This window comes from Phytophthora sojae (assembly GCF_000149755.1).
Source record: "Phytophthora sojae unplaced genomic scaffold PHYSOscaffold_1, whole genome shotgun sequence".
In the NCBI taxonomy this organism is placed as follows: Eukaryota; Oomycota; class Peronosporomycetes; order Peronosporales; family Peronosporaceae; genus Phytophthora; species Phytophthora sojae.
The window spans coordinates 6654724-6677499 of record NW_009258115.1 but is presented as its reverse complement, the minus strand read 5'-3'; the positions used below and the strand labels follow the sequence as shown (position 1 = coordinate 6677499).

The following is a 22776-nucleotide window of genomic DNA, read 5'->3' as shown; positions in this document are numbered from 1 at the left end:
CTTCAAGCGAAGGAGGAGTCGTGGCCAAAGACAGCAGCAGACAACGGGCCCGACACTAGTGTTCCAGCAACGATAACTATCCAGGTAGCGCGAATCCGCGCGGGGGCTTCGTGCTGGGCTAACGGTGTGTGTGGCCGGCCTGCTACGACAGGAAAACGAAGTGATGTGGGAGAAGAATGGTCAGCTAAAGGTTCTCAAGGCCGACGCTGTATTTGCCAACGGAGCGACGCAAGATAGCGTGTATCATAGCGTGGCTGGTGCGTGTGGCGTGCGTTTGCGGGGGGTATACCAGAGCAGTAATTTTTACTCTGTGCTCTGGCGATGGTAGAATGCGTAGATGCTCTAATTACTGGCTTCGACTGCAGCGTATTTGCGTAGTAAGTTGTGTATGTGTGCCACTATCGTCATGTTCCTTTTCCCGTCTAATGCTGTATGAGCATCGTTGCGGATGTAGTGGTCAAACCGGAACGGGGAAAACGCACAGTGAGTCATACTTACTGTTTGGAAGTGGTATAGCTGTTGATATTTGGGGCTCACGCCAATCCAACTGCGTGAGCCAGCAATGAGCGGGCTTCAGCGCGATGAGGCCACGGATAATGACGTACTAGGCCCCACTCCAGCGAACCATGGAGTCGTCCCAAGGAGCATTAAGAGATTGTTTGCTGAGATCGAACGTGAAAAACGAGGAGCTGCAGGGGCTTCGTTCAGCGTCTATTGCTCGTTTATCGAGGTGGGGTGACGTGGTCTGAAGTACATTCAATCGTGGCTGCCTTTCAAGTAACGAACGAGCTCTCTTGCATATGACAGATATACAACGAGAAGATCTATGATATCCTCTCCCCAGACGCGCCAGCCAACGGCAATCAATCTCCAGATGCCAAGGCCACCGCAGCTACCAATGGATCGTTAACGCAGCGTGCTCGATGGAATAGCACAGTTAGTGCAAAGGAAGCAAAAAGCCTCCAAATCCGACAAAAGCTAGATGGATCGGTGTTTGTTGACGGTATGACGTCGCGCAGCGTGAGCAACGATGCTGAATTGCTTCAGGCATTTCGCGAGGTAAGGATTGACATGTAAACTATTCGTAGCCAAACAGATTATGACGCTGTGCTTGGACCCAGGGCTCACTGCATCGAGAAGTTCGAGACAACTTCTACAACCAGTTTAGCAGCCGTGGACACGCGGTATTCCAGATTACACTACGCAGAAGTCTCGCAAACAATGAGTCCAACAAACCAAACTCCAAGAAGACGCGTCTTTCGAGGCTCTTTTTCGTCGATCTAGCGTAAGCGTTTGTATTCAGAGAAACTCAGTGGGGTGCTAGTACAACACTGACCAACGCGAATTGTTTGTATGCAGAGGATCCGAAAAGTGGCACGTGAACGGGAGTGATCTTACGGACAAATACGCGAGCGAGCTATCGTCAATTAACAAAAGTCTGTCGGCGTTGACAAACTGCGTGATGGCTCTGACTCAGAAAGAACGCTCACACGTTCCATTCCGAGACTCCGTTTTAACACGCTTACTCCAATCATGTCTGCAAGGCTCAGGGCGAACAGCATTCATCGTAACGATCAGCCCCTCAAAGGGGAGTCTGGAGGAGTCTTTTGCTACCTTACGGTTCGCTGAACGTCTGAAAGCTATCCGGTGTCGGCCCATTCGGCGGAGCTTGTTCAGCAACGAGATGCTTGGCGAGCAGCGACTGTACTACGAACGACAAATCCAAGCTATGCGTGTAGGTGCTCCGCATGATCTGTGCTTGTGTTCCATTGCGTGATAATTCTATCTGCTTCCCAGGCCGAGGTCAATCGCCTTCGAGAGCTACTGAGAAAGGCAAATCAGAGGCCCAATGAAGCAGCAGGGAGCTCATCCAATGACGCCAATGCTGCACTCGTCGAGGAAAATCGACGTTTGAAGGAGTTGTTACTGCAGTCCGAACGTTCACGTATTTCTGAAAGGTACGATATGTCGCGATATCTCGCTCGCATTTGGTTATCCGTGAACATGTTTCACCAATTTTTTCATCGCAGGAACGAACGTATTAGCAACAAAGGCGGAAAAATGAGTAGTGGAAGTGTCGTGAGAATGTCACCGCAACAGTTTTCTGCGAGGCAGATGCTGAAGCCCACGTCGACGCAGGGAGCGGAGTCGACAATCAGTTCAAGTGCGCGAAATCTCCGGCAAGATTCGCCGTCGCATCACTCGATCGAGGAGCCGATTGAACGGACAACTAACAGATCGAACAGAGCGAATGATCAGCCGAGAGACCAACTTACTACCCTTGAAAATCAGCTTCAGTCGAAGGAGGCGCGTTTAAACTGGATGCTTGAGGCGGTACGTGTAGCGGCGGCAAGCGCGCGATCTAGTCCAATACTAACATTGTCTACCATGCACAGGAGATGGAGGCGCAAAACGCGGGTACTGGCGCACCCGGTGCGACTGATGCAGCATCAACAGATCCCAATCGTACGTGAATTTCTGAGCATTTAGGTTGCTGTTTTGCTCAATATCTATCGTTATGTGCTGTAGGGCGACCAACAGTGACAAGGTCATGGGCTGTGGAAACGAGACTTCGTCGACAGCTTGTCGGAATTCCACCACCATTGAGGGAGACACAACCCGATCCTGGAAGTGGGTCAAGTGGCGAGGGAGGCACTTTAGTGAGTGCAACAACCAGCCAGCGCAACATTGTGCCGATGAAACGTGTCCTACCTGTACTTACAGAGAAGGCATCAACTCCACCACCAGCTACAGACCAATCTGCATCGCAACCTACAGCACGGAACCCTATCAGACGCCAAGCTCCGTCGCCTCCGACCGAGACACTCAACCAAACGGACAATTCAAGTACTGGCAGTAGGCGAAGTCGAGCCGATGCGTTTGCTAAATCACACCAAGCTGGTCGCTCAGAGTCCACAACCCAACCAGACCAAGTAAAAGCTGCGTCGATTTTGAAACTGGTTGGGTCCGGCGCGAGTGAGGTATCCGGGAAATCTCGGGAGGAGCTCATCGAAGAATACAAACGTGCGCGCCGGGTCGAGCTGGAAGCGATGATGCGAACAATGGTACAAAAGTGAAGTCAAACATCAACTCAAGATGAAAACCTGCGGTCGTGTTGGCTGCCGAGTGTATCTATGTAGTCTGATTCAGTCCCTGGTGGCACGGCAGCTTTGCACCTCTTGCTGCCTAGCTCGACACATCCACGATCGCAGGGAAGGGCTGGGTCTTGCTGACGACGAGGATCTTCTTCGTGTGCGACATATATCCCTTGATGTAGCCTTTGAAGATAAGGTTCGTCAGTACGCACTCGATCTCATCCATGTCCATGGACTGCCCCGTGGCGACGTGGAGTGCTAGCTGGAAGTCCTGCATGTGCAGTTGGTGGTTCTGCTGGATCAGATACCTGTCAAGGTAAAGGGAGTCACAACACAAATGAACTGTGAATAACATCATCAAGCGCATCTTCCAGGTACAGTGGTCACGTACACTTTCTTGAACAGGTTTCGCAGAACTAGGAGGCGGAGCTTCTCAATCAATAAATACACGCCCTGCTGGATGAACTTGTCCTGGTACTGGGCCAGATACTCCGTGAAGAGGTGCAGATTGCCATCGCGGATGGCGTCCGTGAGACCTGTGTACTCTTCCAGCGCGTAGTCAGTCAGGAGCTTCGGGGACGGCATCACGCCCAGCAACAGCTTCACCGGCACGAGGAACTGCAGGATCATGCGTTTGTTGCGCGCCTTGCCACGGTGGCAGTGCTTCCACGCGTAGTCGAGGCACGTCTCAGCCTTCTGGTACTGGTCCTCGAACATGGAGATGCGTCCCACATAGTACTGGTACGTGACCTTGTCACTCTTGTTGAAGCGCTCAAACTTAGGGAAGGCCGGGCCCTCCACCGCTCGAATAAGGTTGCGGCACAGGTGGATCATGTTGAGCTTGAAGTAGATCTTGAAGAGCTGGTTCACAATGAACAGCGCGCCCATTTTCTTGTTGTGCTCGGGCGGGGCTCGGTCGTTGGCTGCCATGGCGAAACCCTTCTTTAAGTGCTGCTCGGCACTGCGCAGGCTGTCGTGGATCTCGTCTCCAGCCTTCTGCGAGGCCTCGTGGTCCGCCTAAGAGAACCATAACGTTCATCAGCCTCGTGCGCTCAATAATTCGCAGCTATATCCACCCACTCACCCTCGTGGCCAGCAGCCGCGTGTCCACGAACAGCACGTGCAGGAAGGGCATGACCCAGTTGGTCTCCTCCCTGAACACCTCCATGAACTTGCTGCAACCAACAATGGCACAATGACACAATGACACAATGACACACACACCACCACGTCAGCATCCTGCCCTGTTTCGCCCTAGGGTCGGCCGAGTCCTGCTACGTACATGACGGCGCCGATCTGCGCGCTGTAGGCGTGGGCGAAGCGCTGCTCGTCCAGGTGTTTGCGCGCCTGCATGATGCCCGCCACCACTTCGGCGTACGCGTCGAAGCGCGCCAGCTTGCTGTGGCACGTCTGCGCCACCTGCTGCGCCGAGAGCGCGCGCAGGTCCGCGTCGGCGCAGCCTCCCGTCAGAGTCAACAGCTGCGCCAGGGAGGCGCCATCCTGGCCGGCGATGGCCGCCCCCACCCGATCCACGAAGGCCGCGAGCTGCATCCGATAGAGCAGAGCAGAGTGTAAATGCCCTATTTCCAGGAGGTCAGAAAAAAGTTCCAGATCCAGGCTCCAGGAAATAGTTCCAGGAGATACTTCGCACACGTAGCAGCTCGGCTCATTCTGGAAATCGCACTGACGCTAGACGATCGCCATGGACGCTGCCGCTAGCAAGCGCCGCGTGCCTGCCGACGCGGAGGTGAACGCTGCAGAGGGTGGACGCGCCGCTCCCCCTCGCGCTCGAGGTGCTGCGCGCCGCCCCGCCGCCGCGTCCGGCTCGTGGTTTGGCGCGCCGCTCGTGTACGCCGTCGTGACGTTCTTCAGCCTCATGATCCTCGTGCACGTGTGGCAGTTCTCGAGCTCGCAGATGCACCCGGTGCTCTCCACGCCCTTCCACAACAAGACGATGGTGCAGTTCACCACCAAGTTCGGCACCTTCACCGTGGACCTGTACCCGGAGCACGCGCCCAAGACCGTGGAGGCCTTCAAGAAGCTCGTGGACGGCGGCTTCTACACGAAGGACGCCGGCTTCTACTACAACGAGCCCAAGTTCGTGCTGCAGGGGGGAGGCTTCCTCTTCGGCAAGGAGTCGCCCATCGGCAACCTGCCCGTCGAGTACAGCGCGCCCAGCACGGAGAGGATGGTGGTCATCGCGCGCAGCCACAAGTCGGACTCGGGCAACACCGAGTTCGCCATCATGCTGCACGACAACACCGAGAGGAACCAGCCGAGCGAGGACGGACCGGGATACACAACGTTCGGGCGAGTGGTGGAAGGCTGGCACACGATCGAATTCATCTCCAAGAAGATGTCGTCCGGCTTCATGGCCAAGGAGGACCGCGATCGCCAGATTGGTTTCGAGAAGGTCGAGTTCGTCGAGAGATTGTCGAACGACAACTACGACGCCAAGATGCGTCTTGAAGAACTGACGTACGTGCTGGAGACGCCGCACAGCGTCGTTGTTATCTCCGAGAAGGACTGCCCCGAGAAGAAGGAGGTGCAGAAGATGCTTCACAAGTACCGCACGACGGTGCGTACCAAGGAGATTGGCTTCTCCAACCACATTCCGTACGAGCTGGAGGCGGTGGAGGCGCTCACGGGCCGCAAGTCGCTCCCGCTTGTGTTCATCAAGGGCAAGTACGTCGGCGGCCTGCGTGAAGTGCAGAAGCTGCAGCAGACTGGAACGCTCCGCACGATGTTGGAGAAGAGCGGCACGCTCGCCGAAGACATCGTATGGTCAGCCATCAACCAGAACGGGCTGGTTCTGTTTAGCAAGTCGTACTGCCCGTATTGCAAGAAGACCAAGGAGACACTGGCGGGACTTGGCGCCAAGCCCCTTGTGTTCGAGCTGGACACTCGCGAGGACGGCGCTGCCATCCAGGCTTTCCTGTTCCGATTGACGCGCCAATCCACCGTGCCCAATCTCTTCATCAAGGGCAAGAGCGTCGGTGGAAACGACAACGTGCAGGAATTGCTGCGATCTGGCGAGCTGGTTGACCGGCTCAAGAAGGCTCATGCCATCGACTAATTTGCCAACATCGTCGTGAATGCAGATCAGCGAAGGAAGGGAATACTACCCAACAAAATAAACTGATCCTTTTGCTACGGTCGAGTGTCTAAAAGAAAAGCGTGGTCATGCCTCATACATGCAGTTCATTGTCATACCGCTTATACTAAAGAGATGCGCTCCCAGCAAGAATGTTCAAGTGTGCAGGTGGCTGTGGTCGTAGAACTGTTTGGTGCTGGCTCCCTTCGGGTTCGGGCGATTTCCAGACACGTCGTCGGCTCCGAGTCCAATAGACTCAGACGTCAACATGAACGGTCCGTTGTTGCGTTTGTACTGCGAATTGCCGATGCGCATCGTGTAGAACGTGTCTCGGTGTGACTTCTGGTTGAACTCGGTATTCTGCGAGCGCCCGATGTCGTAGAGGTGCTTGGTCTCCTGAAGACCTTCAGGGAAGTGGTGATTCTGGTTCAGCGAGTCGAGCGCATCGAACATGCCCGGCGGGTCGTTCTGTTTCTGCTTATCTAGAATCTTCATCTCCGTGTGCAGCGTCTCGCGGTACTGCTCCGTGCGAACATGGCTCATAAACTCGTCTCGCCGGCTCGCGTCCTTCGAGCCGAAGCCAGACTTTCGCAAGTCCATCGGCTGCGACTTCAGGTACGCCGTGTTGTCCTGCAACGGATCGGACGAGTACGTCTTCTTCTCGAAGTACCCCGAGCCATTGCACGTGTTCTTGGCTGGCACAGTGAGAATCTGCTTGCCCTTGTGGCGCGAGTTCTTGCCTAAAAACGAAAGAAACAGTAATATTTAGGTGAGATTCCCGACATTCACTGGCTACGTTTAGTCATTGGTCTTACCTTCAATGAGGTGCGGGTCTCGGTAGGGATCACCGATGGTCAAGTAGCTCTGGGCAATGTTTTTGTTGAGCACCTTGGTCGAGTACATGATTCAAGTTGCTTCCGCCGGGTAGATTCTACTGTACAATGCTGAAAACCAACTGCAATTGCCAACAGCGCGTGGAAAAATGCCAACCCCACGCCGTTGGCGAATATGACCGGTGCATGCTTCCAGCAGGGTCAGGTGGTGAAGCTCTTTCATAAGAACTCCTAGCAGCTCCGATATATTCTTGGTAAACCAATGATGGTTGGATTCCAGCACCAAAAATAATGGGAGGTCCGGTTGAACTCATCTCTTCCAACCTACCTCACCACCTTGCTCAGCATTATGAACGAGAGTTTCATTATCGGTCTTCGAAACCTAGGAACGCTTATCCCTGAACTTCCACCTCCCCCCTGGCCTTGGAGCTCACAGTGAAAGGGAAGCCTGTCGCCCAATTGAAACTTACAGCCACTTGCTGCGCATATCGTGCACGACCGCCTGAACCTGTGGCGTCTCCGGCGTGAACTGGGCGATGGCATCGATCTTGGCTCGGATCGCTGGAGTGATCTGGTCGGCGAACTCCAGAGCCTTGAGGTTCTCGTCCAGTTGCTCGATTCGCGAAGCACCAAGCAACACCGTCGATACGTTCTCGTTCGAGACGCTCCAGGCGATTGCTAGCTGGGGTAGGGTACAGCCCACTTCCTTGGCCACTTCAGCGAGCTGCAGGGCCTTCGCGGTCTTCTCCTCGAGGCCATTCTCGATCATCTTTGTGAACGCTTGGATGATGATGCGAGATCCCTTGGGGGTGCCATTGCTGTACTTACCGGTCAGCACACCACCGGCCAACGCGTAGAAGGCGGTGACTCCGTAGTTGTATTTCTTGTTCAAGTTCACGAAGTCGTAGTCCACGCGAGAGCGGTCCAGGATGTTGTAGCGGGTCTGGTCGAAGGCCTGCAAACACCGCAACAGGTCAACGTTAGTATGGAAAAGTTCTCGATATTCTGTACGAAATGAATTGTACACCATACCGGACGAATGAGGCCGAGGCGGTCAGCCACCTCGCAAGCCTCCATGATCTCCGCAGCCGTCCACTCGCTCGTCCCCCAGTAGAACGCCCACCCCTGCTCGATGACGTAGTTCATCGCACGAACAATCTCTTCCATAGGAGTGTACGGGTCTTGACGGTGGCAGAAGATCAGGTCCACGTACTGCAATCCGAAGCGCTTGAGCGACGCCTTCGTGCCCTCGACAACGTGCTTACGGCTCAGCCCCGTGTCGTTCGGGCCACCGCCACCGGAGAACATCTTCGCACCGAAGAAAATCTTGGTGCTGATGACCAGATCCTCTCGAGTCCAGACGCCCCGTTCAACGCCCGTTGCAATGATCTTGCCCATGCAAACTTCGGACTCCCCGTCGGCGTAAGCCTCGGCGTTGTCGAAGAAGTTGATGCCGTTCTTGAAAGCGTGCTCCATGATGGCGTACGTTTTCTCGAAGTCATTTTGCGTGTTGAAGGTGACGAAGCTTCCGAACGAGAGTTGGGAGACCAGCAGCCCCGTGTTGCCCAGGAAGCGGTACTTCATGTTGTGAGCGGATTTTCGGACAGCACTCATCGTGGGCTTGGAAGAACTGGTTGAAGTATGAGTGGCTTGTTCAGAACGAGGCAAATGAAAGAATGAATGACAACGGCACTCGAAAGCAAGGCCTCCGCCCCTATTGACAGGTGTCCGAAAGATTATCCATTCCAGACGATTATGAACGTCGCGCGCAGTGCCACAACAGACGCAATAATGATGCACCACAACTACCTACATAATCTATATGATGCAGGGCAAGCAATGGTGCTCGCCGTTGATAACTTATCAATGATAAGTTGTCAAGCATCATTGCGATCTTCTGCTTCAGCTTCAACGGCCTATCATTTAGCCTGGATATCCCAGACCACGGTCCGGAGATCATCACCACAGCTTTGGTCTAAGATACTGTATCCGAGCATGTCAACCTCCTCCTCCACCGCCGCCACCTCTGGGGGTAACAACATGATGTATCGTTTCCTGGGTAACACGGGACTGCTGGTCTCGCAACTCTCGTTCGGCAGCTTCGTCACCTTCAACACGCAGTTGGATTTCGAGAAATCGTACTCCGTCATGGAGCGGGCTTTCAAGCGAGGCGTCAACTTCTTCGACACGGCCGAGGCGTACGCTGGGGGACATTCAGAGGAATTCATGGGGAAGATCATTGCAACGGGCGTTGAACGGGGCGTCTGGACTCGAGAGGATCTGGTCGTGAGCACGAAAATCTTCTTCGGCACCAAGCACGGCGGTGACCAGAAGGCCGGGCCCAATGAGCAGGGGCTGAGTCGCAAGCATGTCGTGGAAGGCACCAAGGCCTCGCTGAAGCGCCTGGGACTCGAATACGTCGACACCATTTTCTGCCACCGACCCGACCCGTGCACGCCAATCGAGGAGACCGTGCGAGCAATGAACTACGTGATCAAGCGGGGGTGGGCGTTCTACTGGGGAACAAGCGAATGGAGTGCGCACGATGTCATCGAGGCGTGCGAAATCGCCGACCGTCTTGGCCTCGTTCGTCCGGTAAGCTGAAATGTTGTTAGTTGTGATGACAAGTGCGTTGGTTTTGTCGCTAATGTTCATTTTCGAGTCGCTGCTCTCCAGGCCTTCGATCAACCGCAGTATCACATTCTGGAGCGCTCGCGTGTCGAGCTCGACTACGAAGTTCTGCACAAGGCAAGTGTATTGTATGTACTCCCTACTGGTCGTCAATGCTTCCACTGATCAAGTTATTTCTCTGCAGACATACGGCTATGGGCTTACGACGTGGTCCCCTCTCGCATTCGGGGTCTTGACTGGCAAATACAGCAAAGGAATTCCCGAGGTGAGTGCATCTTGATTGAATTCCTGACCATGCATGCAGTCTCACACGTACACTGGCATTGGTCATTTGACTGCAGGGCTCTCGCCTGTCGATGTCATCTTACATGAACTACGTGGCCGACAGCTTCGAGGAGAGAGTCGCAAAGGCAGACAAGCTTGCCGCAATCGCCCAAGAGATCGGCTGCACACTCGCTCAACTCGCCATCGCGTGGTGCGTCTCCAACGAGAGGGTTTCGACAGTCATCCTGGGCGCCTCCAGCGTGGCGCAGCTCGACGAAAACCTGGACGCTCTCAACTTCGTTAACAAGCTGACGCCCGAGGTCCGAGCCAAGATCGACGTGGTCGCCAATGTGAGTCTCCGAATCCCGCCTCCCGAGGCCAGATTGCTCGCCATGCGGACGCAGTGGCTGTAGCCACATAACCCCTAGGTTCTAAGAACTACAAATGCCATTGACTTGACAACTTGAAGTGGTAAACCTGAAGAATTGCGCTCCCCCGGACTTTTTTTTGCCGCGATCTTTCAGTCATAGAAATTATGTACCCATAGATCATTTCCCGATTGATCAATCAATCAATCAATCCCCGACGATGCCGAATCGCTGGCACCGAAGCAACCGCCCGCAGAAGGCCATCAAGACGCCCGACCGCCTGGGGGACTACTTGGTGGCGCTGCGCAATGACTTCGTGCTCAAGAACTCCGTCTGCCGTCGGGGCCTGAACCTCAACGGCCAACTGAGCGCCTACGAGTCCGAGACGCGGGTGCTGCTCAAGCTGGCGGTGACCGGGCGCGTCGTGAACACCCTGCTGCGCTTCGGCCGCGTGGTGGAGTCGTACATGGAGGTCATGGGGCTTGAGAAGACGCCGGAGGTCACGCAGTGGCGAGAGCAGCTGAGCTCCGAGCGCCAGGAGCGCGTGCACCGGTTCCAGCATATTCTCAGCGACGAGCAGCGCCTGCTCGAGGCCATGGGCGACGAGATGCAGCAGATGGAGCTGCTGACGCTGCTGAAACACGATCTGGTGACGTACCACCACATCCTGACCCCCGACGAGCTGGACGTCATGTCGGACGTGTACAATGAGGTCGTGCGCCACTCGGGGATCGTGCTGGTGGCGGAGCCTCCCAGCTGGTTCTTGTCCCCACACGACCTCCTATGCGAGAGAGGGATCTACTATCTGGATGTGGTTCGAGTGAGCAAGTGTCTGACCGGAGAGGTCTTGCAAACGGGGTCGGGAGATCCGACGACGTGGGAGGAGGAAGAGGAAGCATGTCTGCGCCAGGCAACCGTGTGGGCGGATCTGAACCACCCGCATGTGGCCAAGATGCTCGGAGCGTGTCACATTGGCAAAGAGCCATTTGTCGTGCATGAACCCGCGGAGCCCTTGGTTTCGAACCGTGCAAATGCGCAGTCGTGGGAGCCATTGCTCGGTTGGGCCCTTGGACTTCAGTACCTGCACGAACGAGAGCTCGGATACAAGAACTTCGATGACAGCAGACTCCTAGCTCGCCACCAAGTCACGTCCAGTGGTGTGCTGAGTGGATTGGGACTGGTCCCCGTCAAAAGGAAGACGTCGGCCTCGTTACAGCGTGGTGTTTCCAACATGTTTAGCTTGGCGGCTTTGGCAGCTGCAAATGACGACGATAACCAGCACGAGTTGCACGTGCCAACGTGGAGTGTGCCCAACGACATTTTCGCATTTGGATTGGCCATTTACAACACTCGTCAATGGGTGTCCATGTTCGGGGATGAGAAGGTGCCCGTGTTGCCACAGAAGCGTCCGCAGTTCTTGAGCGAGCGTGAATGGGACTTGGTCGAACGGATGTGTACGAGGGCGCCCGACAGGAGAGCCAGCATGTGGTACGTTGTGCATCAACTGCAGGCGTTTGTCAGAGCCTCAGTGTCTCCATCCGACAAGAAAGCTCCAGTGGATTTGAGTGTGAGTTTGAATTCTGAAGACGACCCAACTGAAGAGCACGAAGCGTATACCCCTCCAAACAATATTGATGCCTTCATCGTACCGAGGATGAACGTGAAAGTAGTGAAGGCAATGCCACACCTGGAGCAAAAGTACAAGGAGGTGCCAGAGACCAACGGAGCAATGCTCCAGGACGTGATTGATCGACTAAAGGGTCTGCGCGCACAGCTGCAATCGCGTGAAAACATCAAGGAGGCCACTACCGTTATGGAAGGATTTGTGGGCGTCTTGGATCTGTTCTACGATCAACTCACGCGGCGTGATCTCGGGAAAGAACAGTCGAGCAGCAGTGTGGTTGCCAGCTTCTGCGCTTCGCGCGCAGCAGCCCAGAACGTCGCTATCTTCCACCATGAAATTGATCGCCTTCTGACACTTGCTGAGCTGCGTGCTACCCCTAGGCCAGCTCCTACTCATGTTGCCCTTGCCGACATCCATGAAGGCTCGTCCGACTCCATTGATGTTGCCGCTGACACTGTCCTCGACACGCAAGACATCCACGATTGGCTGCTCAAGTGGAATAAGGCTCGTCGGGAGCAACTCCGTGCTTTTCAAGCATGCCTCAAGAACGCGGAGGAGTTGAAGCGGCAGCTGAGTGACCCGAAAACCAGGCTGGAAGCGCAGATGCTGCTTCAGTTCGAGCTACAAAAACGTCGAAGCTCCTACCCCAACTCTGTTCTGGAGGCTATGTCGCAGGCGCTCACAGTGCTGGACACGATGGGGAGCAGCGCTGAGGTGGTTCCTAGCTGGTTCATCCCGCCCTACGAGGTGGTGCTGGGTAAGCATATTGCCCAGGGCGGCTTCGGGGACGTGTACTACGGCAAATGGTTCGATACGGAGGTTGTGGTGAAGATCCTCAAGTCACAGGCCCCAGCAAGTCCTTCATCGAAGGCTGGTTCACCCCCAGCAAGCAGCAGCGGGTCGAGTGAAGAAGACGCGATGGAGCTGTTCAGGCGTGAGGCGGATCACTGGTTCATGCTGAACCACCAGAACGTGGTTTACCTCTACGGAGCTTGCCACGTCGGCACCCCATTCTTCGTGTGCGAGCCAGCTAAATCGACCTCGCTGACCTCCCACGTAAAGGAGCTCGCATGTGCTCGACCGGGCTACAATTACGAAGAGAACGGTGGCCACCCGGCTGACATTATGCGGTGTCTGGTTCTGGCGGGGATCGGACTGAAGTATCTGCACGAGCGCGGAATCGTCCACTGCGACCTGAAGGGGAACAACTTCATGGTCGGCACGGACGGCAAGACCATCAAGCTCGGCGACTTTGGCATGAGTGTCCTCAAGCGTTCCGGAAAGGGCCGCCACACCGCTCACGCCAACGCGGGAGCAGTGCCCTGGAAGGCTCCTGAGTACCTCAAGGGCGAAGACCCCACGGTGATGTCGGACGTCTACGGGTTTGGCATGTGCATCCTCGAGCTCATCAGCGGAACCTTCCCGTGGGCTGGGCTGCCCGAGGCTGCGGTTAAGTTCCACGTGACGAAGCGGAAAGCCCTGCCGCCTCGCTCCAAGAAGCTCAACGACCTCCAGTGGAGCCTGATCCAGCACATGTGCTGCTACGAGCCCAGCGAGCGCATCAGTCTCGATGCCGTCGTGGACATGCTGCACACCTTCCGCTTCGAGTAGCAGCAGCTGGTCGCACTTCAACTTGTGCACAGCTGATGTTACGGCAATTCCCGTCAAATTAGCGCATAATTAGGACTCTACGTGACTGTAATTAGGGGTCAATTTGACGTGCGACATCCCTCCCCCTTTTTGCATTAAGCTTACGGCACAATCGCTTCAAGGCCGGCTTCCTCGTCGTCGTATCTGCGTGCGGCCATGGAGTTCCTGGCGGAGGAGAACGACTGCGGCCAGACGCTGCTGCGGCTGGTGAGTCGCGGCAGCGCCATCATCGCCGAGCTGCTGCGTCTGTCCAACAACATCCCGGGGTGCGCGCTGCGCAGTGGATAGTAGGAAGGGGGAGGGCGACTCTGACTCGATGTTTTGTTTTGGCTACAGCGTCTTCATGGGGCCCTCGCACGTGGAGGACCCGGAGCAGCTCAAGTACCTCAACATCCTGTTCGACTTCGCGTACCTGAAAAACCCAGAGGACTTCGAGAACATGGTCAACAGCAACACGGTCGGTCCCTGAACGGGGTTTTATTGGTGTTTTGACTTGGAACTATCGAAGTTAGAGGTCTGACCACGGGGATTTTCTACTGCAGGAGCTGCTGGATGTGGACGACGAGTTCATGGACAACCACGAGGACATTTTGGACCGATTCTACCAGCTTTTCGACGGCATTTACAAGGTCTGCTATGATGCTGGGTGTTACAGAGTGTATTGATCTGACCTGGGTGAGTGTGTCTGTATCATTGCAGTACATTAGCGACTACTTGGAGTTTTTGGACAATCTGGAGAAAGGGTTCTTCATCCAGCACACGCTGGCCAACATTTTGCTGGATACGGACGGTGCGCAGCTCATGTGCGAGGCCCTATACCTCTACGGAGTGATCTTGCTGCTGCTGGACCGCAAAATTCCCGGACCCACGCGAGAGAAGATGGTCATCGCGTTCTACCGAAGCAAGGGCGAATCGGCGCTGGAAAATATTGATGAAGTCTGCAAGCTGTGCCGTGTGACGGGTTATCTACCTGGTCAGCCGAAACCGGCTCAGTACCCTGAGCGGTACTTCAAGCGCTTCCAACCCCCGGAGGAAGTTGTGAGCATGGTAATCGGCAAACTGCAGTCCGATGATGTGTATCTGCAAGAACCGTGCTTCCCGCACCGCACGCATCGGTCTACTCGACTCGCAGCGCAGGCTTCGATGCTGTTTGTGATTCTGTTCTTCGCACCGGATATTCTCATCCACGAGAAGGCGAGTATGCGTGAAATCGTGGACCGCCACTTCAACGACAACTTCATTCTGACCACGTATATGGGAGCTGTGGCTGACCTGTCGTTGGAGTGGGCTGCGTACCCGGCAGCGCGCTTGGCGCTAGCTAACACGCTGGAACCGTCGAACATCGCACACATTACCAAGAAGAAGGCACAGCAGACGCAGCGCTCTATCGATGAACTGAACTACTTCCTTACTGAAGGTGTGCTTACGGAGATGTACGTGCTGGAGAACCTGGACCCACTGCTAAACTGTATCCGTAACGCCAACGTGACGATCCGATGGACAATGATGCACTCTCGAATTCAACCGGTGATCCCCATGATGGAGAACTCCACGGCGCAGCGCGAAATCTTCGATAAAGGCACAGACCCGGATAAACTGATTACTCTGCTGCTCAAGGTTTCACAGCTCGAGTGGAAGCTGAAGCAGATGTTTGAAGCGCTGTTGGCCAGCAAGGAAGATCGGTGGCAGCGCTGCATGAAGGAAACTTCAGAGCGCATGGAGGAACTGAGCGAGTATTTCTCCGGAGAAAAGCCGCTTACGCGTGTCGAGCGCAACGAGGATCTTATGAAATGGTTCAAAGATTTGGCTGAGAAGGTGAACAGTCTGGATTACGTGGATCACGTCAAGGCTGGACGACGCATTAAGCGTTTGATTGAGGCACTGGGCCACGTTGAGCAGTTTGACCAAATTGACACAAATTTGCAAGTTAAGGCATACCTGGAGGAATCGCGCGAGTTTCTCACAGAAATGGTGCGCACTGTGCGCATTCGAGACGAGGTCATGGGCATCATCGAGAACGTATCGGATCTCTCCTACGGCTGGGAGATTATCAACGACTTCATGAAGATCCTGCACCAGCGCGTGAAAAACGATCCGTCGTCTGTTATTTTGCTGCGTGCAATGTTCCTCAAGTTTGCGTCAATCCTGGACGTGCCGCTCACTCGTATCCATCAGTGCGGCTCTGAGGATGTGATCTCTGTCGCCGAGTATTATTCGGCTGAGCTTGTGGACTACGTGCGGCGCGTGATGGAAGTGATCCCACAGAGTGTCTTCCGTATCCTGGCAGGCATCATCAAGCTTCAGACTGACCACATGAAGCCAATTCCGGTAAAATTCGAGAACACGTTGCTGAAGAACCACGCCCAGTTGAACGAGCGCTACCGTCTTGCGCGTGCGACCAACGAGGTTTCCAAGTACACCGAAGGTATTCTGGCGATGAAGCGTACTCTGCTCGGTATCATTGAGGTCGACCCTCGACAAGTGCTGGAGGATGGTTTGCGCAAGGAGCTCGTTTACCGCGTGTCTCTCGCTTTCCACGACGTGTTGATTTTCGAGAAGAACACGTCCGAAGAGTGCAACGAGATCTTTGTGAAGTTGGCGTCCAACCTGGATGCTTACCGGCTGTCCTTCGAGTACATCCAAGACTACATCGGCATTTATGGTCTACGCATGTGGCATGAGGAGCTGTCGCGCATTATCAACTACAACGTCGAGCAGGAGTGCAACCGCTACTTGAAGAAGAAAGTGTACGATCGCGCATCACAGTACCAGAGTCGCGCTATCCCGATTCCACGCTTCCAGCCGCCGTCGGGCGATATGAGCGTTAACTTTATGGGACGCCTCATGCATGCGCTTTTCATCATGACTGACCCCCACACGACTATTTACTCCCCGCAGTCCATTGGTTGGTTCTCTGAAGATGGCCAAGAAGTCTGCGGCATCGGGGCTTTCTCGGTGTTGCACAAGAGTGTGGGGCTGCTGGGTCTTGCAGGTTTGGATCGTATGCTTTCGTTCCGTATCGTGCACACACTCAACAATTTGGTCAAGTTCTGGGGGTCAGCCGTGACTCCCTACTACCCGCTGCTGGACCAGCTCTCCGCAGCTCTTGTGCCAGAATGGAAGTTGCCAGAGCACTCAACGAAGTTGTACGAAGCCGCGTTGAAAAAGGTTGAGAAGATCATGAGCAAGCTGCTTAAGGCTGTGCTGATTATTGGCCAGGCGGCACTCATCCGGCGACAGATTTCGAGCGAGTTGTCGTTTTCGAGCCGCCTTGACGCGAATCTGCTGGCCACGGCCCTGGACACGCTGAACATTTCTCTACTGAACGACATTCGCGCGCACTACCGTGATCCGAAGAACAAGCCGTACCCGGGCAGCGACGGCAATCCTGTCCTTGTGGAATTGAACAAGTACCTGGAGAACACGGGTGCGAATGACCCGTTCCAGAAGATCTACGTGACAGTCGCCGATCCGTTGGAGGGCCTGGCAGCGATGTTCATGCTCTTCGTGGTGGCCTACATGCCGAAACTGCAGTACGACCGCAACTTCGGCGCGCTCAGTCGCGTGGGTAAGAACCCAATCGACGGTGAGCCTCTGCTCGTAGGTATTCTCACCATCTTCAAACAGTTCCACCCGTCGTACACGGAGAAGTTCCTGGCCTATCTGGGTCAGTTCGTGCGTACCAAGGTCAACGACATCTTCGCCGAGAAGGCCGATAAAAAGGGCAAGACACCTTCGCTGCCGACGGAGCTACCCGTAGACGTGGTCAACACGCTCATCTTCATGCTCGAGTTTGCACGCTGTGCCAAGATCAAGCGCAGCGTCCTGGACGCCCACGTCCCTGCGTACGTTTTTGATGCCATCCAGCTTTAAATCTTGGTGCGTCGTCGAGAAACACCTCCATCTTTCCGCTGGAGATCAACCAAACCTTGCACACGGCGAAGCCACGGGCAGCGGAGTCTGAGCAAGCAGTCGATAAAAACACATTAATGGACGATACAAGTAGACGCCGTCAGCTGTGTTCCTTCATGCAAACAGATACAAGCACTATTGACGAGGTAGGAGTGTGGACCAACATGCCCACAAAGTTGGCCACAAAAAGGAAAACCCACACCATCCCAAGTGCTCGTGGCACAGACGAGTGAGTGAGACCGGTCCAACTCGATTCAAACGCGTCGCACCATGTAATACCAGCCAGCATGCGACTCGCTGCCAGTTTCCAAGCGAGGCAAAGCAGTGCATCAAAGGCAACTTCAAAAACGGCAAGTTGAAGTTGCATGTCACTGTCGATCACTAAAGCGAGGGTAATGGTGTGCTTCACACAAAACGAGAATTCACGGGGAGCCAGAAAACGAAGCAAAAGCACGCGCGCCGCCATGAGCGAGTCGGGAACCAGCGGCGGCTTTAAGGAGCCCTCGCGCGCCATCTTCGCGCAGCGCGACCTGCACCACTTCCTGGGCTCTCCGGTGCGTACCAGCGTCCCCACCCGCGCGTCCCTTGAGTCGCCCCGCTCTCCGTCGCTCTTGAGACATAAAAATCTGATCTTTTCTTCGTTGGGTTATTTTATTTTATTTATGCTACGTTTCCTCAGGCCCAGCAGATGATCTTGGTGTTTGTCAAGCACCTGAACAAGAGTGTCAAGGGCAAGCGCATCTCCAGCGAGTACGAAGTCTCCCCGGTGCGCTAAGCTAGTGCTGCAGTCGTTAGAGGAGCTACGAGTAGTAGTAGTAGGGATAGAGCCAGAGAGACTTACCCGCGCTTGCCGTGGCTGTTGTTTGTGTGCCTACAGAACGTCCAGAAGGCTGTGGAACTGGTGAACGAGATCAACTCATGGATCGATGAGATCCCGCCCATCCAGCAGCCCATGCGCTTCGGCAACAAAGCCTTCCGCACGTTCTACGACAGAGTAGTGGAGGTGAGCACTTGGGCTATTACTAGACCGGAGGGAGACGACGAGTGGAGGGCCTGACATGATACTGTGTTCTCTTGTTCATGAACAGCGAACTCCTGCGATGCAGGAGAACATGCTGCCGGAGGAGCTGCGTGGCGCTGTCATTGAACTGGCGGCGTACCTGGACGACTCGTTCGGCAACCGTGTCCGTATCGACTACGGCACGGGCCACGAGACCAGCTTCATCGTGTGGATGTGTGAGTGTTGCAGAATATAGGCTCGGGCCTGTGAAGTGGAGTGTCGGTGCTGACCTTTTCGTTTTCTTTGCCACTGCTGCTCTTGTATTGTAGGCTGTCTGCACAAGCTAGGCTTTTTCAAGCAGTCGGACTTCCCAGCTCTTGTGCTGCGGTTGTTCACAACTTACCTGGCGCTGATGCGTCGCCTGCAGAAGCTGTACATGCTGGAGCCGGCAGGCTCTCACGGCGTCTGGGGTTTGGATGACTACCACTGCCTTCCGTTTTACTTCGGTTCGTCCCAGCTAATTGGCCCACACGAGATCCTGCCCGATAGCGTGCACGATGACAGCGTGCTCGAGGCCAACCACAAGGAGTATTTGTACCTGGACGCTATCAAGTTCATCAAGGAGGTGAAGGCGGGCTCGCCCTTCGCAGAAACGTCGCCCATGCTGAACGACATCAGTGCACTGCCGTCATGGGAGAAGACCAACGGTGGCATGCTCAAGTTGTACGAGGGTGAAGTGCTGAAGAAGTTGCCGGTGATCCAGCACCTGCGCTTCGGAACGTTGTTCCCGTGCACATGGACTCCGAGCCACGCAGCCGATGACGGTTCCACCTACATCCCGGTGAGCACGCATCCAGGTACGGGCGTTCGTGCTCCTAACTTTGATCTCGAGGGTGTGTCGGCGAAGGCGCCGTGGGTTTCCGTAGAAACGCTGGCCGCCACGAAGGATACTGCGATGTCGCCGCTGCGTCACAGCAAGAAAAAACTGGACGAGTAAACCCACAGCATTCGTGCAAGAAGCTCATGCCGACGCTCCGAAACGGGTGGGTACTGTCATTTAAAAAAAGTCAAATGTGGTGCTTCTGGAAAAAAGTGCTTTTTATATGTTCGGTGCAGTCTGAGCTTGGGTCTTGCTGAGCAAGTAACATGTGAGCCGTTTGCCTGTTGCAGTGCAGTCCGATGCGGTGCAGTGCTGGCATGTGTTCGTTCTGTCTACCGTGGATGTGCTGTGTTGTTGTTGTTACTGTGGCTGTGGTGGTGGCGCTTCAAATCCGTGGACCGATGGCGAGGGAGCTCCTCTGGTCGACGCCAACGAAATATGCTGTTTAGCAGGCTTGTCGACTGCTGACTCAGCTCTCCAGCGCGTTTAACGCCACGTCGCTTGCTTCCGGTCGAGGCCACGTGTTCGGGCGCGTCACGGTCGGGCGGCAAGAGTGGAAAAGGGCTTCGCCACCGAGATCGGGCCACGCGGGACCCGCTCCAGTCGAGCTGGGCAGCGAAACAGACGACGGCGTGAACAAGAAACGGCCCGAGGAGCTGCGGCAGCGCTGTCGAGGCTCTGGCTGAGTGGAGCCATTTCGCCGCGTGAACGCGACACGGGGAAACGGATTGCGGAGCGCGAGCGAGCGAGCCACGAACAGCGGCAACCGTGCACCAGAAAACAACCAGTGAAATTCTTGAGGAGGCCAGTCAGCCAGCGGGCCAGCCAGTCGTGACGAGCGCAGATTACGGAGGAGCGAGCCTCGACGATTTAATCGGAAGAGGACAGAGCTGTGGTGAGACGAAGGTTGCAGCGGAGGCGTTACGAACAGCAGCCATGCGATGCGAGGCAGCGGGCAAGAAAGCGGGCGACCAAGCGACTTTCGTTTGCGGCGACCGCGGAACTGGAAGGAGAAGGGCTGACCAAGAAGCCGTTCGACCGTGACACCGGCAGACGCGAGGCGGAACAACCCAGCACCGGCAATGCTGCGTTATCATTGCATTGATAACGCAGCAGCATTTTTGGCTTTGGTGCCGTGGTCTCCGCTAACGAAACTCGCGCGATCTCACCCCGAATTCAGCCCGTTCGAACAGCGAGCCGGCAAACTGAACGATACGCCGCTCAGCCTGTTGCCGCAGCATAGTTGGTGCTCGCTACACGTACCTACCAGGGCTCCACCTCTACGAGCAACAGTGCAATCGATCCCAATACAAACGCAAAGGCTAGAGGCGTCGGGGGCCACGCATCCCTTCAATCACCACACACCTTGGTTTAACATTTCCAAGTTATGCCTGTACAATTAGCGTGGCGTGCGCCGCGCTGCCTGTCGCGGCAGCCACCCCTTCCTGGCGCCAAGGCGCTGGTGGCGAGCGCAAGACGTGAAGACGAACCCGACGGCAACGAGAGGGAAGGCGCTCAGCCGGCCGGCGCCGGCGTGCTTCGCCGCTGCTTCCAAGCCGGCCCTGCATCCGCCAACCGTTGTGGCCACGTACCGCCTGAATCCTGAAGAGTCAGAAAAAAACGATGACGCCGCGATATGCCTGAGACGTTTGGCCAGAACCGAGCCATTTCCATCGGAAACACATACCCCGTCTCATCCGATACAGCTCACCACCAAACGAGTGTGGCGGGCAGTCGCTGCAGCAACGAAAAGCCCAGCGCTCTGGTTGGCGACTGTGCTTTGCAACCAGTTTCTTACCCCGAAAGGCTAAGTAAATCACCTTGCGCCACTTTACATCCAGCGTGCTGTGAGAGGCCTGTATTTTGACGGGCACACCACCTCCAAGCTAGCGAGTGAAACGCTCACCGCGACAATGAGCGCTGCTGACTTCACGGGCAAAGACACGGGTGCGCCGTCAAGAACCGCCCGGCGGAAAACAGCGTGCACTGCGACGCTGCTGGTCCTGCGATGAGTAAGATAAGACCTCCGCTGCGACTTCAACCGCGCTTGATCCTGCATATTGGGGAACCCTCCAAAGATAGCATTGTTGGCCAACAACAACCCGTTGCCCCATGACGACCTGTGCAAATCTCGCGACCCGGCAAGACCGATAGCGGATTACCCATCGGCTTCGGCGGGGTAAAATATCCGTGGGGGAAACACCTGCTTTTCAGTGGTCTGAGCGATCCACGTCGCCCACTCGTGCGTAACTGCCGTAGACTTGAAAATTGTATGGTGTTAAATGCGGAAACATTATTGCGCGACCGTTTCCGGATGTAGCCGTTGATACGGAGGCATGAAGTCCGTTGAGCTCCGTCCGCACCGAGAGCGACAGGCCGCGATGGCGCCACCACCCCAGGCGTGGCTCTGATGGATAGATGCCGCCGGACTCGGGCTGCTCGCCCTTGCGAATCGATCGATGGACCTCGACGCGGGCGAGGAGCTGCGAGCGACGGTGTGTTTTGCAAAGACGCGGGGCCAGCGGCGACCATCGGTGAGAAAAATTGCACTGGCTACTGATGCAGGATTGCATGGACGGGACCCGCTGTTAAACACAACCCTTGGCGGGGCGCGCCCTTTCCCAGCCTTGTCCTGAGTGGCCAGCAGGGGTTTCGTCCTCTTGACTGGCGGAGAGCGCCACATGGGGGCCCTTTTACATGAACTCGGTTTTGCCTTGGGCGCGCCGCCGCTCGGATCTGTCATTTTGGAATTCACTCCGCCGAGCCCAAGCCCAGCGAGCGCCTCACGTACCCCACGCCAACTGCCCCAAGGAAGAACAGTTCTCTCGGTACCATGGCTCCGTACGCTCCCACCGACGGCATCACCAAGCTCGCCATCGACCAGAGCAAGCACTTCACGGAGGCCCTGAAGGAGGCCCTAAAGAGCTCGGCCGACCAGCAGAAGGTCGCGGCGGAGAAGGTCTCGGAGCTCGTGGCCGGCGACGCAAACCTGAACCTTGGCGTCGTCTCCCAGGAGCTGCGCAACGCCCTCGAGGGCAACGACGCGGATGCCAAGGTCGTGGCCGCCTACGTCGTGGACGACCTCATGCAGAAGCACGCCGAGCGCGTGGAGGCGTACCTCTTGCCTCTGCTCTCCGTGTTCCTGGACCTGCTGGCGGACAAGAAGCCGGCGGTGCGCCCCGTGGCGCAGGAGGCTGCCCTGACCATCGTCAGCTCGGCCAACAAGAACTCGACCATCCGCATCCTGCCGATCCTGTTCGCCGGCCTGGACCGCTCCAAGAAGTGGCAGACCAAGAAGGGCGCGCTCGACCTCGTGGCTGAGCTCTCCAAGGTGGCCCCGTACCAGGTGGGCCGCTGCCTGCCCGACATCATCCCGGAGGTGACGGACTGCATGTGGGACACCCGCAAGGAGGTCAAGATCGCCG

General features: G+C 55.9%; 11 protein-coding genes across 11 annotated transcripts; 8 read left to right on the top strand and 3 right to left on the bottom strand.

Annotated features, from left to right (window-relative positions):
* Positions 1–562: 562 nt before the first annotated feature.
* Positions 563–3077, top strand: PHYSODRAFT_476621 (hypothetical protein; the record flags this gene model as incomplete). Its single annotated transcript, XM_009517521.1, has 9 exons — positions 563–730; positions 808–1059; positions 1122–1285; positions 1360–1735; positions 1798–1967; positions 2247–2334; positions 2397–2418; positions 2530–2664; positions 2935–3077. 9 exons carry the CDS (start codon positions 563–565, stop codon positions 3075–3077), a joined length of 1518 nt encoding a protein of 505 aa, XP_009515816.1.
* Positions 3078–3186: 109 nt separating this feature from the next.
* Positions 3187–4765, bottom strand: PHYSODRAFT_260508 (hypothetical protein; the record flags this gene model as incomplete). Its single annotated transcript, XM_009517520.1, has 5 exons — positions 3187–3403; positions 3487–4112; positions 4180–4270; positions 4378–4555; positions 4747–4765. The coding sequence occupies 5 exons, from the start codon at positions 4763–4765 to the stop codon at positions 3187–3189; spliced, it is 1131 nt and encodes a 376-aa protein (XP_009515815.1).
* Positions 4766–4797: 32 nt separating this feature from the next.
* Positions 4798–6171, top strand: PHYSODRAFT_309376 (hypothetical protein; the record flags this gene model as incomplete). Its single annotated transcript, XM_009517519.1, has 1 exon — positions 4798–6171. One exon carries the CDS (start codon positions 4798–4800, stop codon positions 6169–6171), a length of 1374 nt encoding a protein of 457 aa, XP_009515814.1.
* Positions 6172–6345: 174 nt separating this feature from the next.
* On the bottom strand, positions 6346–7092 carry PHYSODRAFT_477024 (hypothetical protein; the record flags this gene model as incomplete). The annotated part of the gene is made up of 2 exons (XM_009517518.1): positions 6346–6929; positions 7005–7092. The coding sequence occupies 2 exons, from the start codon at positions 7090–7092 to the stop codon at positions 6346–6348; spliced, it is 672 nt and encodes a 223-aa protein (XP_009515813.1).
* Positions 7093–7488: 396 nt separating this feature from the next.
* PHYSODRAFT_468263 (hypothetical protein) lies at positions 7489–8636 on the bottom strand (the record flags this gene model as incomplete). The annotated part of the gene is made up of 2 exons (XM_009517517.1): positions 7489–7977; positions 8055–8636. 2 exons carry the CDS (start codon positions 8634–8636, stop codon positions 7489–7491), a joined length of 1071 nt encoding a protein of 356 aa, XP_009515812.1.
* A 381-nt stretch (positions 8637–9017) lies between these two features.
* On the top strand, positions 9018–10330 carry PHYSODRAFT_322198 (hypothetical protein; the record flags this gene model as incomplete). Its single annotated transcript, XM_009517516.1, has 4 exons — positions 9018–9617; positions 9699–9758; positions 9838–9918; positions 9995–10330. The coding sequence occupies 4 exons, from the start codon at positions 9018–9020 to the stop codon at positions 10328–10330; spliced, it is 1077 nt and encodes a 358-aa protein (XP_009515811.1).
* Positions 10331–10505: 175 nt separating this feature from the next.
* Positions 10506–11051, top strand: PHYSODRAFT_471799 (hypothetical protein; the record flags this gene model as incomplete). The annotated part of the gene is made up of 1 exon (XM_009517515.1): positions 10506–11051. A coding segment is annotated over one exon (546 nt), but the record flags the coding sequence as incomplete, so codon positions are not given.
* A 126-nt stretch (positions 11052–11177) lies between these two features.
* Positions 11178–11792, top strand: PHYSODRAFT_405452 (hypothetical protein; the record flags this gene model as incomplete). Its single annotated transcript, XM_009517514.1, has 2 exons — positions 11178–11494; positions 11591–11792. Coding segments are annotated over 2 exons (519 nt in total), but the record flags the coding sequence as incomplete, so codon positions are not given.
* A 570-nt stretch (positions 11793–12362) lies between these two features.
* PHYSODRAFT_465458 (hypothetical protein) lies at positions 12363–12734 on the top strand (the record flags this gene model as incomplete). Its single annotated transcript, XM_009517513.1, has 2 exons — positions 12363–12563; positions 12624–12734. Coding segments are annotated over 2 exons (312 nt in total), but the record flags the coding sequence as incomplete, so codon positions are not given.
* A 93-nt stretch (positions 12735–12827) lies between these two features.
* Positions 12828–13520, top strand: PHYSODRAFT_476494 (hypothetical protein; the record flags this gene model as incomplete). Its single annotated transcript, XM_009517512.1, has 4 exons — positions 12828–12965; positions 13071–13170; positions 13228–13370; positions 13425–13520. 4 exons carry the CDS (start codon positions 12828–12830, stop codon positions 13518–13520), a joined length of 477 nt encoding a protein of 158 aa, XP_009515807.1.
* Positions 13521–13715: 195 nt separating this feature from the next.
* On the top strand, positions 13716–20733 carry PHYSODRAFT_552275 (hypothetical protein; the record flags this gene model as incomplete). The annotated part of the gene is made up of 12 exons (XM_009517511.1): positions 13716–13825; positions 13896–14016; positions 14102–14188; positions 14259–17159; positions 17247–17408; positions 17891–18025; positions 18151–18237; positions 18349–18474; positions 18560–18707; positions 18801–19514; positions 19647–20425; positions 20465–20733. The coding sequence occupies 10 exons, from the start codon at positions 13716–13718 to the stop codon at positions 19466–19468; spliced, it is 4545 nt and encodes a 1514-aa protein (XP_009515806.1). The 3' UTR covers positions 19469–19514; positions 19647–20425; positions 20465–20733.
* Positions 20734–22776: the final 2043 nt, after the last annotated feature.